Source organism: Camelus bactrianus, chromosome X, assembly GCF_048773025.1.
Source record: "Camelus bactrianus isolate YW-2024 breed Bactrian camel chromosome X, ASM4877302v1, whole genome shotgun sequence".
NCBI classification, from domain to species: Eukaryota; Metazoa; Chordata; class Mammalia; order Artiodactyla; family Camelidae; genus Camelus; species Camelus bactrianus.
Genome location: NC_133575.1, coordinates 87,403,928 through 87,419,058, shown reverse-complemented (window position 1 = coordinate 87,419,058; position 15,131 = coordinate 87,403,928). Strand labels below are relative to the sequence as shown.

The 15,131-nt window shown below is 39.6% G+C and overlaps 1 protein-coding gene across 1 annotated transcript; it reads right to left on the bottom strand.

The window, feature by feature from the left end:
* Positions 1-1,843: 1,843 nt before the first annotated feature.
* On the bottom strand, positions 1,844-11,748 carry RAB9B (RAB9B, member RAS oncogene family). The gene is made up of 3 exons (XM_074359229.1): positions 11,509-11,748; positions 6,724-6,813; positions 1,844-5,372 (listed from the first exon to the last, which is right to left on the bottom strand). Exon 3 carries the CDS (start codon positions 5,328-5,330, stop codon positions 4,725-4,727), a length of 606 nt encoding a protein of 201 aa, XP_074215330.1. The 5' UTR covers positions 5,331-5,372; positions 6,724-6,813; positions 11,509-11,748; the 3' UTR covers positions 1,844-4,724.
* Between the last annotated feature and the right edge of the window lie 3,383 nt (positions 11,749-15,131).

The following is a 15,131-nucleotide window of genomic DNA, read 5'->3' as shown; positions in this document are numbered from 1 at the left end:
TTTTTGTAAACATACCAATAAGAGGACATTTTAATAACTTTACTTTCATTCTTTAAATATGGCTAGATTCTATCATTATCTTTTCCTTCTCTTAAGGGAAAGGAGTAAAGAATGAGGGCTTTATTGGTTATGTTAAATTGAGGAAATTAAAAAGACAGCAAAAAAAAAAAAAAGGTAAACCTGAGAGGTGATGGATATATTAATTAGCTTGATTTTGGCGATTATTTCAAAGTGTATACATATTATCAAATCATCGTTTGAACACCTTAAATTTATACAACTTTTATTTGTCAATTATACCTCAATAAAGCTGGGGAAAAAAAGAGACCAGTTTGGAAAAAAGCCATGCGCATCTATGAACATTTTATCAAAAAATGTATCATAGTTTACTCGCCCTAAAATCAAGGGTAAGAAAAGCACTCCACTATAATGAATCCTACATCTCCATAGCAAGGAGATAAAAACTGACATAATTATCTGGATTACTGAGGTAAAACTGAGGTTAGAACTACTTAAGGTAATTCAAATGAAAGTAGACATGCCACTCCCATCCTGAAATTCCTCAAATCAGTGCTTTAATTTTCCAGTGTGTTTTAAAAATTTAATTATAGAATTGAAACCATCTATTCCACACCCTTCACTTCCTGGCCCATAGCCAAGCTATTTCCAAAAAATGAGACTCTATAATGTTTCTTTTTCCTCCCTCCTTTCCTTCCTTTCTCTCTTTCTCTTAAGATCTGCTCTCTTTACAATTTTCATATAAAACACACAGCAGTGTTAATTCTATTTATCATGTTGTACATTATACCTCTAGCATTTATCTTATAACTGGAAGTTTGTATACCTTTGACTGCCTTCATCTGATTCCCTTTCCCCCTACTATAGTACCTCTTAAGACATCAAAAGAAAGAGATTTCCCACTGGGCTATGAATCAGGTAGAAAAATTGCAGACGGAAAGCTAGTTTTCTGCTTTTAAAGTATCAGTTTTGGATGAACAAATCCTTTTATTAAAGATCTTGTAAATCTATGGCCTTCTATAGCCTAAAAGTTGCATCATTATGGCCTAATCAAAAGGATTTCTGGTGCTGTATTTGAAGCTGGTCTGATAATTTGTTAAATGATTATCCTTAGCGAAGGAAACAGTACATGTGGCAAAAAACTTGTTTTGTTCCCCCTCTGATTTTGACTGCCCGAAGTTCCATCAGGCGAAAATAGACGGAGGGGAGAAGGGGGCTAAATCTGTGACAGATGGAATCTCTGTAATGAAATTACATGCTGTGGAGATACTTGTGTCCATAATTTTAAAGTCACCACTATGTACTGTATATTCAAGCCATTAGACTGATGCTAATGCAAGTATGTTTAAAGTCCAATATGTGAGAACAGAATATTTAACAAAATTATCCTTTGTGTTCTAATTTGTTTTGCCTATATTTCCATGTTTTCCAAAAATCTAGACAGTAGATCAGTCAAGAAAATAAAGGGAACATGCATATTCTATTTATATTTTGTGATGGTTTCATTCTGTTTTAAATTATAATGAAGAAATAAAGTGGAGAGTTAAGATCCAATGTCTATGCCCAGTATTCTTCATATATTACAAAGCGGCATAACATAAAAGGAACTTTCCCACCTTAATCTTTTGAGCTTGTCTCCTAATCAGTAAAATGGTATCTGTCTGATCAGTAGGTAGTGGCTGCTTGGAGCACCATGTGGAAACATGATTCAGAGGCCACATGCAGGGCAACCTGAGTGACTTGATTGATAAATACTCTCTGTCTCACCCACCAGTTGCTCAAAAAGAGAAAGGGAGAAAAGCAGCACAAACATTGTATACTGGTTATTCAAAATGCACTTTTTATTCACTTTAACACAGATGATTTTTTACAGTTGAAACAAAATATCTGATACACAATTTTGAGTTTTTAGCAGCACCTGCAACAAGAGGATTGTGGAATACCTCAGGGTAAAGTAGAGATGACTGAGGCAGGCACAAATTAACCTGAAATTCGTCAATCCACTGAAGACATATGGAAACTGAGGCCCCTTGAATGTTAGCCCAATACATGAAAATAAATTAAATAAATATTCTGTATGATGTTTAATGGACCATTGAAAAACAGCATAGTTCCAATTAGAAATATCTTGTTCAAAAATCCAGTGTTCATTTAAAAAAACACCTACTGAAAATATTGCACTGCACATTCTAGAGTACACAATTTCTAAGCCTATGTGCACAGTTCCTGGTACTCACAGATTTCAGCCTTTGGTGGTTTTTAATCTTATCCAAACTATATGTGAGCACCCCACTGAGTATTACTCACCAAAATGCCACTGTTTTTGTCACTTAATGTTAAGTGTTTTCATTAAGATATTGTGTAGTGATTTGGCAAAAAAAAAAAAAAAAAAAATTGGTGTGGCTAAGGGGAAAGGGGCTTCAATTGACCTGCCAATAAAATGAACACTTGTCTTGGATGGACAGGAGGCCTATGAATGGGATACTCAAGTAATTTTTTTATTTAAATGATCACATGCCATTCAAATAGTGACAAGTACTTTTGTGAGTGGGTGGAGTTCTTTATGAAGGCCTGAGATCTACAAATAGAAACTATTATAAGCAGAGTGCAAGTAGAAAGAGAAGGCCCCAGGTCTCATGCACTTTTAAACAATTAGCATTGAACAATTCTGATGTACACATTTTCACCCTAACATGATTGTAGCAAAATAATCATAGAACTGGGAGACCAGTGCGGCTGGCTATAGGCATAGGCAGGATAGGGACCAATACTTAAGAGCCGTGGGGTCCCAGTTCTGGCTTTGACTTCTGGCATCAAAGTTAGTTGGACAATGGGGTCAGGACCATATTTAAATGGGAAATACTGAGTATTACTGGGATGAAATATCATCTTCCATTTATCTATGTGGCAAAAAAGTCCCAGAGCTCTTAAAGCACATAAGGTCCCACATGTAAGGCTGATTCCATATGTGGCTACAATGGAGAGTTCTAGGCTATATTCCTGTGAAAGCTCCTGTCCCCTCCCCGACCTAGGTCTCTTTCTGGGGTCATTTCTAACTGTCCCTCACTATCTTGGGTCATTATTTTTATCAGAGATGTTTTAAGAGTACAGATTAAATCTATGCAAGACAAATAGATCAACTGACAAGAACTAGACTGCATATTCATAATACAGTATATAGCTGGCAATGGTTTGTCAAATCAAAATTTGATTTGATCACAAAGTTTTGATTTTGATTTGACAAACCATTTTTGCATTTTAATATAGTATCTTTAGGATGTTTATATCGGGCATGTAATGATTACTCAGAGCTCAAGAATTTTTCCTGCCATAGTGCAAAAGCAAAAGAGCTATGTAGTTGCTGTTAAATGCTGATCCCAGAATAGTTTGAGAAATTTTAAAGTCCCTTTCCATAGTCTTAGCTGCTGTCTTAAGATAAATCTAATTATAACATGGCACTGAAATATAGTTTGTAGCTTATAGATTCCTAGAACTTAGAGCTGGAAGGGACTTTAAACCAAATATCTAGCCAGTACAGAAAATCTTTTTTATGGTATTTCAACACCTGGTCATCCACATCTTCCTAACTCTTTTCACTGGAAGGGAGTTCACCATTAAGGCAGTCCATTCCACTGTCGGACAACTCTAATTATGAGACGTTCATTCTAACACTGGATTAAAGTATGTTCTCTTTTGTTACTTTCAATGTCTTAGTTTGGCCAGCTGAACATATAGTGCAACATAAAAGAAATCAGTTCCTTCTTCTACAATAAACATTCGAGTTAAGGAACGTTGTAAGAAAAGTCCAGTATCCTCCCATCTGTTCTGAAGGCTTCTCTGAGAGAAGTATTGTGGACCAAAGGACCATCAAAATTATGAGCAGAGTGCAGTGTGTCCAAAGTCATATACTAAACAGCATTGTTAAATTGATACGAGGTTGCCAGAGAAGCAACATCCCTGCACAGCAAAAGTAGACTTACAACATGAAAGCAGACCAACCATTTATTTGCAAGGGTGGTTGGCATATTTGAGCATAATCCATTCACTAGTACCCTGTTACTTTAAACACAAGGAGTATAATAAATTTCCAATGTCGTTAGTGTATCTCTTCTTGAGACAGTATTTCTTGAAAAGCTCAGCTGGGAGCAAATCACACATGAGGATTTAAACAAGGCAGTGTACATCATTATACTTTTGCATTCCTAATCATTATAACCTCTTTATAATTGAAGCTTAGAACATCTTTGTTTGCATTATTATTTTTATTGTAATACGGCTCAGAGTCTTATTTTTTTTCCCCTTGACAGACATGTCAGAAACTGCTTGGCAAGAGTTGATGGTGACATTTGTTAGTTGATAAATGGAACGCTTTAAGGGATAGCTGTAGCTCTTTAACTCCTTCATGCGGCTGGTTTCTAAGTTTAAACTGTGATGTGAAAAATATTTAAATCTCTCAGGACTAAAGCTTTCTGAAGTGTCCTGATACACACAAGAAGGAAATAGCAGAAATCACGCAAAATACACTTGGCTTGATAAAGCTTTTTTTTTTTTAAATCGCTCTACAACTTCAATTTGAAAGGCTCTGATTCACCATCATAACCTTATCTCGCACCCTTTTGTATGTGTGTGCGCTCTTAGAGGGGCACAGTTATTCTTATGCTACTGACTGACCAATTTGGGGCACACTTTGAAAAGGCTTCCTACTTTTAACAGCATGAAGATCCTGATTTGGAGCCACTGTTCAAGTCAATAGTGTGACCTAACATGCAATGCTCCAGCTGTTCCTCTACAGCCAACACCTGCCTGACCGCTTCTTCAAAGGCCACTGTCACGTTAGTATCATCTTTGGCACTTGTTTCTAGGTAAGGGTAATCTCCATTCTCCATGCACCAGGCCTGTGCCTCCTCAGTAGTCACTTGCCTATCCTCTTTGTCTACCTTGTTACCCAGAACTACAAAGGGGAAGTGCTCAGGGTCTTTCACATCTGCGTAGTAGATGAATTCTTTCTGCCAATTACCAAGGTTCTCAAAGCTCTGCCGGTCATCCACGCTGAAGGTCAAGAGGCAGCAGTCTGCTCCCCTGTAGAAGGGTGTCCTAAGGCTCTTGAAACGTTCCTGCCCTGCAGTGTCCCAGATCTGGAGAGTTACAAAACGTCCATCTACCTCCAGATCTCGATTTAAGAACTCTACCCCTATGGTGTGAAAAGCCTGGGAGTCAAATTTATTGGTTACATAACGGTTCATGAGTGAGCTTTTCCCAACTCCACCATCACCCAAGAGAATGACCTTTAAGAGCAGGGATTTCCCACTCATTGTTGCAGCACCAGATGGAAAGGAGTATATAACCAAGAGAGCCTGAAAATAAAAGAAAAAGTAGGAGGGAAGACAGTTAAAATCTGAAACTGAAATCAACTGCATAGTAAATTTCTCTGAAATACGAGGCCTTCTAATTTAACTTCTCTTGATTCATGCTCATTAAATGATATAGTATAGCAGAAGGAATAAAACTCTTTTTGCATAAGGGAGAAAATAGGTCTTGTTTTCCTGAAGTCTCTTTCTTGCCTGTGCCAGGAAGATGGCCGAATGCCATGGATAAACGGACTAGCAGATGGTGCTGTAATCTGGTTCAGTTCTGATCCTATTCCAGGCGAGAAAGCCTAGAACAGGAATATTACTCAAATGTGTAACATGTTAGCTTCCGGTTTGGACAGTTCCAAACAAGAGGCAAAAAGTATGAAGTTGGTTTCGGGTTTGAAGTCTGTTCCCGAGGGACTCAAGAAATATTGAGGAGAGAAAGCTGTGTAAGCTGGAATCTTGATTCTGTTAATAGAGGTCTGGGTTAGAATTACAGTGGACCCCAGAACTGGGAAAAGAGAAAAGTATCAGGTTTCTTCAGGCATTTGCTCCATTATACTTGCACGGATATGGATACCCTCACAAGTAAAGGATCTTCCATAATCTTTTCTTCAGGGGAACAATGGCACTCAAGTTGATAACTGTTGACTGGTATCATTATAACGGCTATCATTGAGGAAGAAAATCTTGAATAAGCTTATTAATTTCTGGATTTAGTTTCTAATTCCATAGTAACACCAATGAAAACATACTGTAAACTCTAAGAGCTAATAATTATACAGTATCCTTTGTGTTACCTCCACAACGTGTCTATAGGTGGAACACCTAGGATGCAGGTTAAAATAAAAAGATCAAATGTTTACTGAACAACTACCTTGTACTAGATTCTGTTAGGTACTTTTACACTAGCTTTGTGGGAACTCAACAATGATGATGTTTATTGGGTGTTATTTATGCAAGTGACTTAAATTGATGAAAACTAATCACTAATCAAAAGAGCACATGCAAAAGAGCTTCTGGAGGCACACACATTTGAAATGTAGATTAAAAAAAACCTCAGTAGTTCTTAAAGTTATGTTGCTGTGCATGTATACTAACTATACGTTTTTCTAAATATTTATTTTTCATTTTAGCATTTTTTTATTTTTAATATTTATTTTTTAATTAAGATATAGTCAGTTTACAACGTTCCGTTAGTTTCTGGTGTACAGCATAGTGATTCAGTTATATAGAGATATATTTTCCTTTTCATATTCTTTTTCATTATAGGCTATTACAAGATATTGAATATGGTTCCCTGTGCTATACATTTTTCAGAGATCAAATAAAAACATATAAAATATATACCTACCCAGAAGAAAATAAAATATAAACCCAGTTGTGTCTTTGTCACAATCTTAGTCTTTTTCTTGTTGTTGTTATATTCTTTCTTTTTAGGATTCTGAAAAACAGATTGTGAAACATTAGTTTTTAAAATTTATAATAAAATAAAGGCTATAGATACAAATATGATCAAGCAGGAAAAAAAAAACAGACAAACCTCAACTTACCTACAGAAGATGCTTTTCATGAATATTCTTAAAAAGAGTTCAAATGCTACAAACACTTAACATGGACAAAATAATTTTATTGCATGAATTTTAACTTGTCTTAACTTGAGTGTACTTTATATGATTTTTAAAGTTTTATATTGTCTCGTCATTGAACTTGCCATTCAAAGTAAAAGTAAATCAAAGAAAGTAGCGACATTCACATTAGGTGATACTCAGGAAAGGGAAAGCACAGAGGAGTCTAAGATATGCTGAAATCCTAAGTCAGAGATGAAACGCCTTTCCTTTATATCTACCAATGTTCCCATCTACAAGAAAGTTATTAATGCACTCCCCAATCTGCCTTGAGGTTGTCTCTGCAACTGATTCCACAAGATCAGAGAAGAAAAAGATATGTTTGGGGATTCCTTGTTTACAATATATAATCTTGGCTAATTATTTTACTCATTAATTTCAGTCATCTGTCTTAAACACAGGTTTTAGTATTTAGCTGGCTTTATTAAATTCAAACACATCTTCATTTAAAATTATATTTAATTATGGCAAGTGTCTTATTTAAGAAGCATCAAGAGTACTGGTCTAAAAAGAAAAACAGTTCCTCGATTTGTTGAGTAGTCTTTCTTACTGAGGAATAAAGAAGCTTTCAAGAAATCTCTGCTGCTTAACAGTCTCATGTTATTTTTGTCAAATATAGATAAAGCCTATAATAAGGGATTCATTAGAGAGCTAAATCAGTAGGTATGAATTTAAATAATGTCTTCTAAATTGATAGGCTTTATCCTTCTTCTTGGTCTATATCTATTCTAAAAAACTCTCAAGTTTTCTACAATTTCTGATTTTTGTCCTTTTTCCCTGCTCTCAAATTGCTGTCTTTGGAAGTGGCTCAAGTAACAAACATTTCTTTAAATGGAGACGAAACAAGTGTTAGCACACTTCTTTTTTATACTGGTCTTTAGGATAATTTTACAGAGGAGAACTTTTCAGCTCTCACTTGAAGGAAGTACAAACTTGGGCATAATACTCATAGTACTAAAGGCCCATGCCAAATGAGCTTCCTTAAGGTCCTAGCAAACAGGTGTTCACATCATTAAATGACTCACTAACTCTACTTTCCCGGCTGTTGCGGATAAACTCAAATGACGGGTCAAGGACTGAGTGAATATGGAAACCAAATACTCAGCTCCAGGAATAATGATGAAGTATTAATAACTATCTGAGATAATGCTGCAGTTGCTTGTGCATTCCCTATTTGGTCGTGTGCGCACATAACTCCTGGGTGCATAGGCTCTAAACTAGGGAAAGAGGAGGAAAAGCAATGCGATTCAGGGTCAGTCAAGTGCACTGGGCAGGCAGCAATCAGGAGACAAAGGTCTTCATCGCTGCTTTCCCATTCATTTATTTTATGAACTTGGGCAGGTCGCTTAATCTTGCTGTCTTTCTTCCTATATAAAAATAGAGCTGATAACACCTGCCCCACTTAACACACAAGACTTGGGGGGAAATGAATAACTTATGAAGTCTGCAAAGATTTGTAAGCATTTACTGAAATTTTTGGTTTGAAATTTTTGTTCCTCTTGCTCCTCCATCTCCTTTCACTCACTGGTGGGGGCCTTGTGATTCATATTAACCCTTCTCAGAAAGGGCCTGCCAGTGGGAGGATAACAATTCTTCCTTCCCTCTTTCTTCCATATCTGAGAAGCCCTTGTTCCCCAACAATTTTGAGCATCTGCATAAACCACAGAATCTTAGTGCTGGAGGGACCTTAAGGGTCTTCTTGTCCAATCCTGCAACTGATGCTTGAGAAAACACCTGAGTGCCTATTATGTGCTTACTAAGGTGACCCTCCACTTTCCTCTGCTGCTTCCAACTCCCATTTGTTTGTCAGAGGTAGAAATGAATAGTTTGGGCTTGGCTCCTTGCCCTCAGTCACTAAATCCTGGTGATTTTTCCTTAGAATATCCTTTTCCAGTCTTCTGCTAATATTTGAACTTTGGTCCACATCTCCTTGCATCTAATCTGTTGTGAAAGCTTCCCTGCTCTTCTCTCCCTGCCTCTGGTTTCTCCCTACCTAATCTACTTTGCAAAGCTTCATCACTTGAGCACCCACTGGGTGTAGACATTGTTGGAAATCTTATGTGTTTAAGGCAAGGTCTTACCCTCAGGGAGTTTACAAATTAACATATAAGCTTCAGATCTCATAGTTTATAGTTTATAGTTGAAATAGTATCATTATGCTGTCTTATTTTGCTAACAAAATCTTTTTTCTTTTCCTGCACAAGTAGGTCTTTCCCACACAACCAAATTCTAAATTCCTGGGTCACAAGGCACTTGTTTGTGTATGTCTTTGAAGTCCCCTCAAGCAGCACCAGAGTCCTCTATATGGATAGTCAGTAAACATTTGTTTATTAATTAGGTAAGTACCCGGACCTAACGCCTCTGAACTGATGCAAAGGTACAACAGATTCCCAGTTCTGTAAGCTATCCAAATACTATTATTTATAAGGTGACTAAAGAGCAGAAGTTATGGACTTATCTGGATCACTTTCTAGATGGGACTTAACAGGAATTCCACCTGTTGAAACTTACTGGAAATGCTCCAGTTTCCCTCCCCTTCCCTTCACATTAAAAAAATAAATATATAAATTTCTCCATTCCCGCCCAAAACAAGAGCAGAATAATTATGTCCACTTTGTTTTCAGTGGGTGCTGGCATCCCCATCCTCTTCCTCTTCCTCCTCCTCACCATTTGAGTGTGATATCCTTCAGTACATAATTAAATTAAAAAGTACTAGCACAGTATAAAAGCAAATCAAACTTTTTTCTCCTCCAGAATATGCCAAATTTAAATCAAATCTTAAAAGAAGATAGCATTAAGTAGGCAAAGGAATTCTTTGCTAACCCTAAGTACATTTATTAGGAAAGTCAAATCCGTTACACATTCCTTAAGGGTCCCATATCAAGGTAGGATTTGGACTAAAATGTTTATTCTGATCTTGGTCCTATTCAGAGAAAGATCTGGCTTTAAATGACTTAAACATCCCAGACACGCAGTTCCCTTTTCCTACTCCATTTCCCCCAGATTAACAAACATTCTCTAAGGACAGTTGATTCACTTTTTTCCCCAATTAGGGTCTAAGTCTTGAATAGTAAGATGACTTAGAAATTCATATAACTGGTAGCTTTCTTTATTGTTTGATACACTTGAAACCTTCTAAATCTGCTGTGTCTGCACCCACACAGGCTTATTAAAATTATTGTATTTAGTTGGGGATGCTTGGGGGTGGGGATGGAGGTGAGGGAGGAGGCAGGACAATGGTAAGAAAGAGCCTGAACCTTTGAAAATAGTACATTTTAGTGTGCTGATGGAGAGAAATACAGAAAAGCAAATTGGCAACATCAGTTCAGTTGTCATGGGTAGAATGATGCTCAGATCCATAGTGCAAGATTGTCTGGGAGCAAGTTTTGAGAGGGATGTGTACTGCAGGGCTGAAGGTGGGGGAGGAGAACCAGGGGAGGGCTAGGCAGTGAGTGAGAGTGGCCCTGGTGGCAATCTGCACAGGAGAGAAGCTATAGTTAGAGCTGTGGGGAAAGCCCATCTTGTGGTGACACACCGGTCGAGGCTATTCAACTCACTGTTGATTCCTGGCACAATATTTGGAAATACTGCACTGGAGAATTGGGTGGGGCTTTCTTTACTATACGTAAAAATCAATACAAATAAGAAATGATTGGATCTTTGAGACTCTCTGCCTTAAATGGTGTAGGTTGTTTCCAGTACAACTTGATGCTTGGGGCTGGGGAGGGGGGTGAGCGGGTTCTGTGGCGAGGAAGCCCTCTGACGCACTGGATTCATTTCGTAGAGCTAACAAGTTACCACCTAAGTCCATTGAGTCCAAATGCACAGCTGTCATGCCACTGAAGAGCTATTCCTACATTTATGCCCATATTTATATCCGACATGCAACTAGAAGGGTCCAATGTGGACTTTCATCTCTAACCCTTCACTCCTCACAATGACAGCTCTGGGGATATGAGCTTGAAAGCACACTAGATAGCAATTTGGCACTGTCCCCAGGCCACTTCTTCCTAAGTAGACTGCCTGGGACAAATAGGAAAGCTTTGAGTGACATTAACTGAGCAGGGTAGAGGAAAAAGAAGCTTTCTTAGGAGGCCGGGAATGCTGGCATCTTTACAACAGGGGTACCGTTAGCATGAGGGATCCAGAAAGTGAGATGCCACGCAGAGTTCCAACTACCTCGGACCCGGGTCGGCTCACCTCATCCCCAGCTCTGAGAACCAGCAGCCGTGGCGCATGCGCACTGAGCCACACCCGCTCCCCACGGAGCCCTGCGCCTCTCTGCCGGGCTTTGGCAGCCGCTCGGGATTACTCAGCAACGCCCCCCTCCACCGTCACCCACCCCCCAGCTCCGGCCCCCGCGGCGTCGAGGTCCCTTTGCCCAGGTGCAAGTGCCTCCAGGGATCCCCTAGACCTCCCTTCCTCCCTCTGTCCCCAGGCCCCCCACCTCCCGGCCTCCTGCGTCCTCCGGCCGCTAAGCCCCCGTCGCTGCCCACGCACCGGCACCTTACCCAACACAATGGGAGAGAGGCGGGAGAGGGCCGCGGGGGCCAGGCCGGTCGGCTCTGCGTGCCGGCAGTCCGGCTCCTCGGCGACACCGTCACCGCTCCTGCCTCCTCCTCGTCCTCCACGGGGCGGCAAGTGCAGCTTGGACCTCGGTGGCCTGACAGCTGCTGCTCGCGCCCGCCGCTGCCGCCGCGCAGCGTCTCGCGCCCGCGCCCGCCAGGGGAGGGGGCGGGGCCCGCACCGCCTCCTGCTGCCCCTTTCTCGGCGCCGAGGACCCAGGGTAGCCGCCTCCCGCCCTCGCGCGTCGAGAGCGCTCCCTGGCTCGCTCACACTTCTTCCACGCTCAGTGTCCAACCCTGGTCTCCCTTGTCTCCTCCCCTCCCCTCGCAGATTAGTAGGCACAGCGACAATGGCTCGTCAACAATTGCTCTCCCACTTAGCATCTCCGCAGCCCGGGTCCACAGCCTCATTTCCGGCAATTATCCTTCGACCTACCTCATTTACCCTACCTCCAAACCCTCTGCTTTTGCGAAGAGGATAGCACAGACACCCTCTTGTTTAAAATAACTCAGGGAAATACATGATCACGACACAATACTAGGCCCTCTGGCTGGCTACTGCTCATGAAATTCTCATTGTCATCCAAAAGGCAAGATTCACATCTGTAGCTCAGGCAGAGAAAACATGCTGCCCGTTACCCTTGCCGATTTCTGTCCTAGGGGGCCACACAGAGCATTACCTGAGATTCCCGGAAATGCTGCATAGAATGCAATGTTCCAATTGTGCCAAGCCACCCAGCCACTCACTTCTTTTTGTCTCCTGTGGCCCTCTGTGATCTTTTTCCTGATCAAAGGAGGGTGGAGCTCCTGGGGTCATTTAGCCTGTACTCCATCCCCGTCAGGCCGATTCATCTCTGAAGCTTCCCCAATGTCTGATAACCCGTGCATATGTGGCACTGCCCCTCACTCCCCAGTTGTCCCCTCAGAGCCATTAGGCACTCTTCCTCAGCCTAGGCCTCTCTCTCCCTACCTCTTCCCAACGCAACCACACTGCCAGCCCCACAGGCCCCAGCTTAAACGTCACTTCCTCAGGGTAGTCTTTTTCAGTAACCCCAGAATAGAGAAAGTGCCCCCAATTTATTCTCTTGTAGCCTCCTGTATCCTGCTCTTCTTTTCTTTGTAATACTTATCAGTTTATGATGAGACCTAAATTTTTTAAAATTAAAACAATTTTTATTGTAGTTGATGTACAAGGTTATATAATTTATAGGTGTAGACTGTAGTGAGTCACAATTTTAAAGGTTAAACTCCATTTATAGTTATTATAAAATATTGGCAAAGTATTTTCTGTGTTGTACAATATATCCTTGTAGCTTATTTATTTTATATATAGTAGTTTGTACCTCTTAATCCCCTACCCTTATCTTGCCCCTCCCCATTTCCCTTTCCCCTCTAGTAACCACTAATTTGTTTTCTCTGTGTCTGTTTTTTTTAATTACATTCACTAGTTTATTTTTTAGATTCCACATATAAATGGTACCATACAGTATTTGTCTAACTTATTTCACTTAGCATAATGCCCTCCAAGTCCATCCATGTTGTTGCAAATGGCAAATTTTCATTTTCAATGGCTGAGTAGTATTCCTCTGTGTGTGTGTGTGTGTGTGTGTGTGTGTGTGTGTGTGTGCGTGCGCGTGCACCACATCTTCTTTATCCATTCATCTGTTGATGAACACTTAGGTTGTTTCCATATCTTGGCAATCATAAATAACTGCTATGAACATTGAGGTGCATGTGTCTTTTCCAACTAGTGGGTTTTTTAAGATATATACCCCCAAGTGGAATTGCTGGGTCATGTGGTAGTTCTATTTTTAGTTTTTTGAGAAACCTCCATACTGTCTTCCACAGTGGCTACACCAGTTTACTTCCCCACCAACAGTGTATGAGGGTTCCCTTTTCTCTATATCCTCGCCAACATTTGTTATTCTGTTCTTTTTGATAATAGCCATTCTGACAGGTGTGAGGTGATATCTCATACCTTGTGGTTTTAATTTGCATTTCTCTGATGATTAACAATGCTGAGCATCTTTTCGTGTGCCTATTGGCCATCTGCATGTCCTCTTTGGAAAAATGTCTATTCAGATCTTCTGCCCATTTTTTAATTGGGTTGTTTGTTTTTTTGAGTTGTATGAGCTATTTATATATTTTGGATATTAATCCCTTATCAGTCATATCATTTGCAAATACTTTCTCCCATTCAGTAGGTTGTCTTTATGATGAGATATTTAAATGCATGAGTATTTGCTTGATAGCTGTCTTCCTCCACTAAACTATACTGCACTATAAAGTCAAGGCTTGTGACTGTTTAGATTCAACATCATATCCTCAGAGCCTAGGGCAATGCTTATTACATGGGACATGCTCAGAAAATATTTGTTGAATATGAATGAATGTTGTTTCATCAGCAATTATGGTTATTTAAAAACAAAATAAATGGATCTAACTGAATCCCTTGTGCTCCTACTTAAACCAGTCTCGCTCCCCAACACAAAGACACTGAAACACTCTTTTGATGGAGAAGAAAAGCACATAATTCTTTAAGGACTATTTTTTTACTCACACATTCTTATCTGTAATAAAAAAACTTTTGAGCATGGGGCCCAATATATGTATATGCATTTATAGATTTTATACATGTACTACTGTGCATATAAACTTTATATATAAGTTATAATACATACACAGTAAAAATGCTCCAACATAGAAATTTTAAAAGAATGATGAAAAACCAAATATGTTGATGTTCCAATGTTTTCGTTCTGCACTCTGTTGAACTGTTTTGTGAACTACTCAAAATAGCAGTCCTTCATATTAGTCTCTCATCTTTACATGAATCTGGATTCTTTCATCTTTTCCTTAGATGCTATTTTCCAAAAGCTTAGTCATCTTTGAGAATCCCCCCAAACCTACTTGAAGTTTTAAGGGCCTTTTAATTTCTAGGCTCAGAGGCTCGGTTCTGTAGTCAGAAATTCTAAACTGCTGAAGGCATTATGTATTTGCAGAAGGTTGGAACCTTTAGGGGTAAGCAAAATCCTATGTTAGCTCGAAGATTCCGAAGCAAATTCTATATTAAAAGAGTCTGTAAGGCCACTTGAAAAGCAATTACCATCCACATAGAATAGAAGCAACATGACTACTGCTGGTAATGAGCGAACAGCTCAAAGTTTCAAACCAACAGCTGTAGGTTTTGTGGCTCTCAGACTGGACTGTTCCAAATGATCCATTGTTGAGGTCTGTCAAACCATGCCCTCCATTAATAATGCTTCCATGGATAATGAAATAATATAATCCTATCTTTGTAACAATTACACCCACACCCAAGCTCCCACACACACCCTCACACCTCTAACTCCCACTATTTTGGTACTAGTTCTGACCTCAGAGATGGCAGATAGGTTTTGAGAAAGTCTCTCTTAATTTAAGGAAAAATGAAATCAGAAATATAAGTTTTTCCTTTGAGGATGGTGAGTAGCTTCTAAAAACAGTTTGCTTTTCGACAAGAATGCAGGTTAAAAGAAAAAAGTTCAAAGCAAATATGATGTTCAGCATCTCTGTGCAAGAAGTCAATG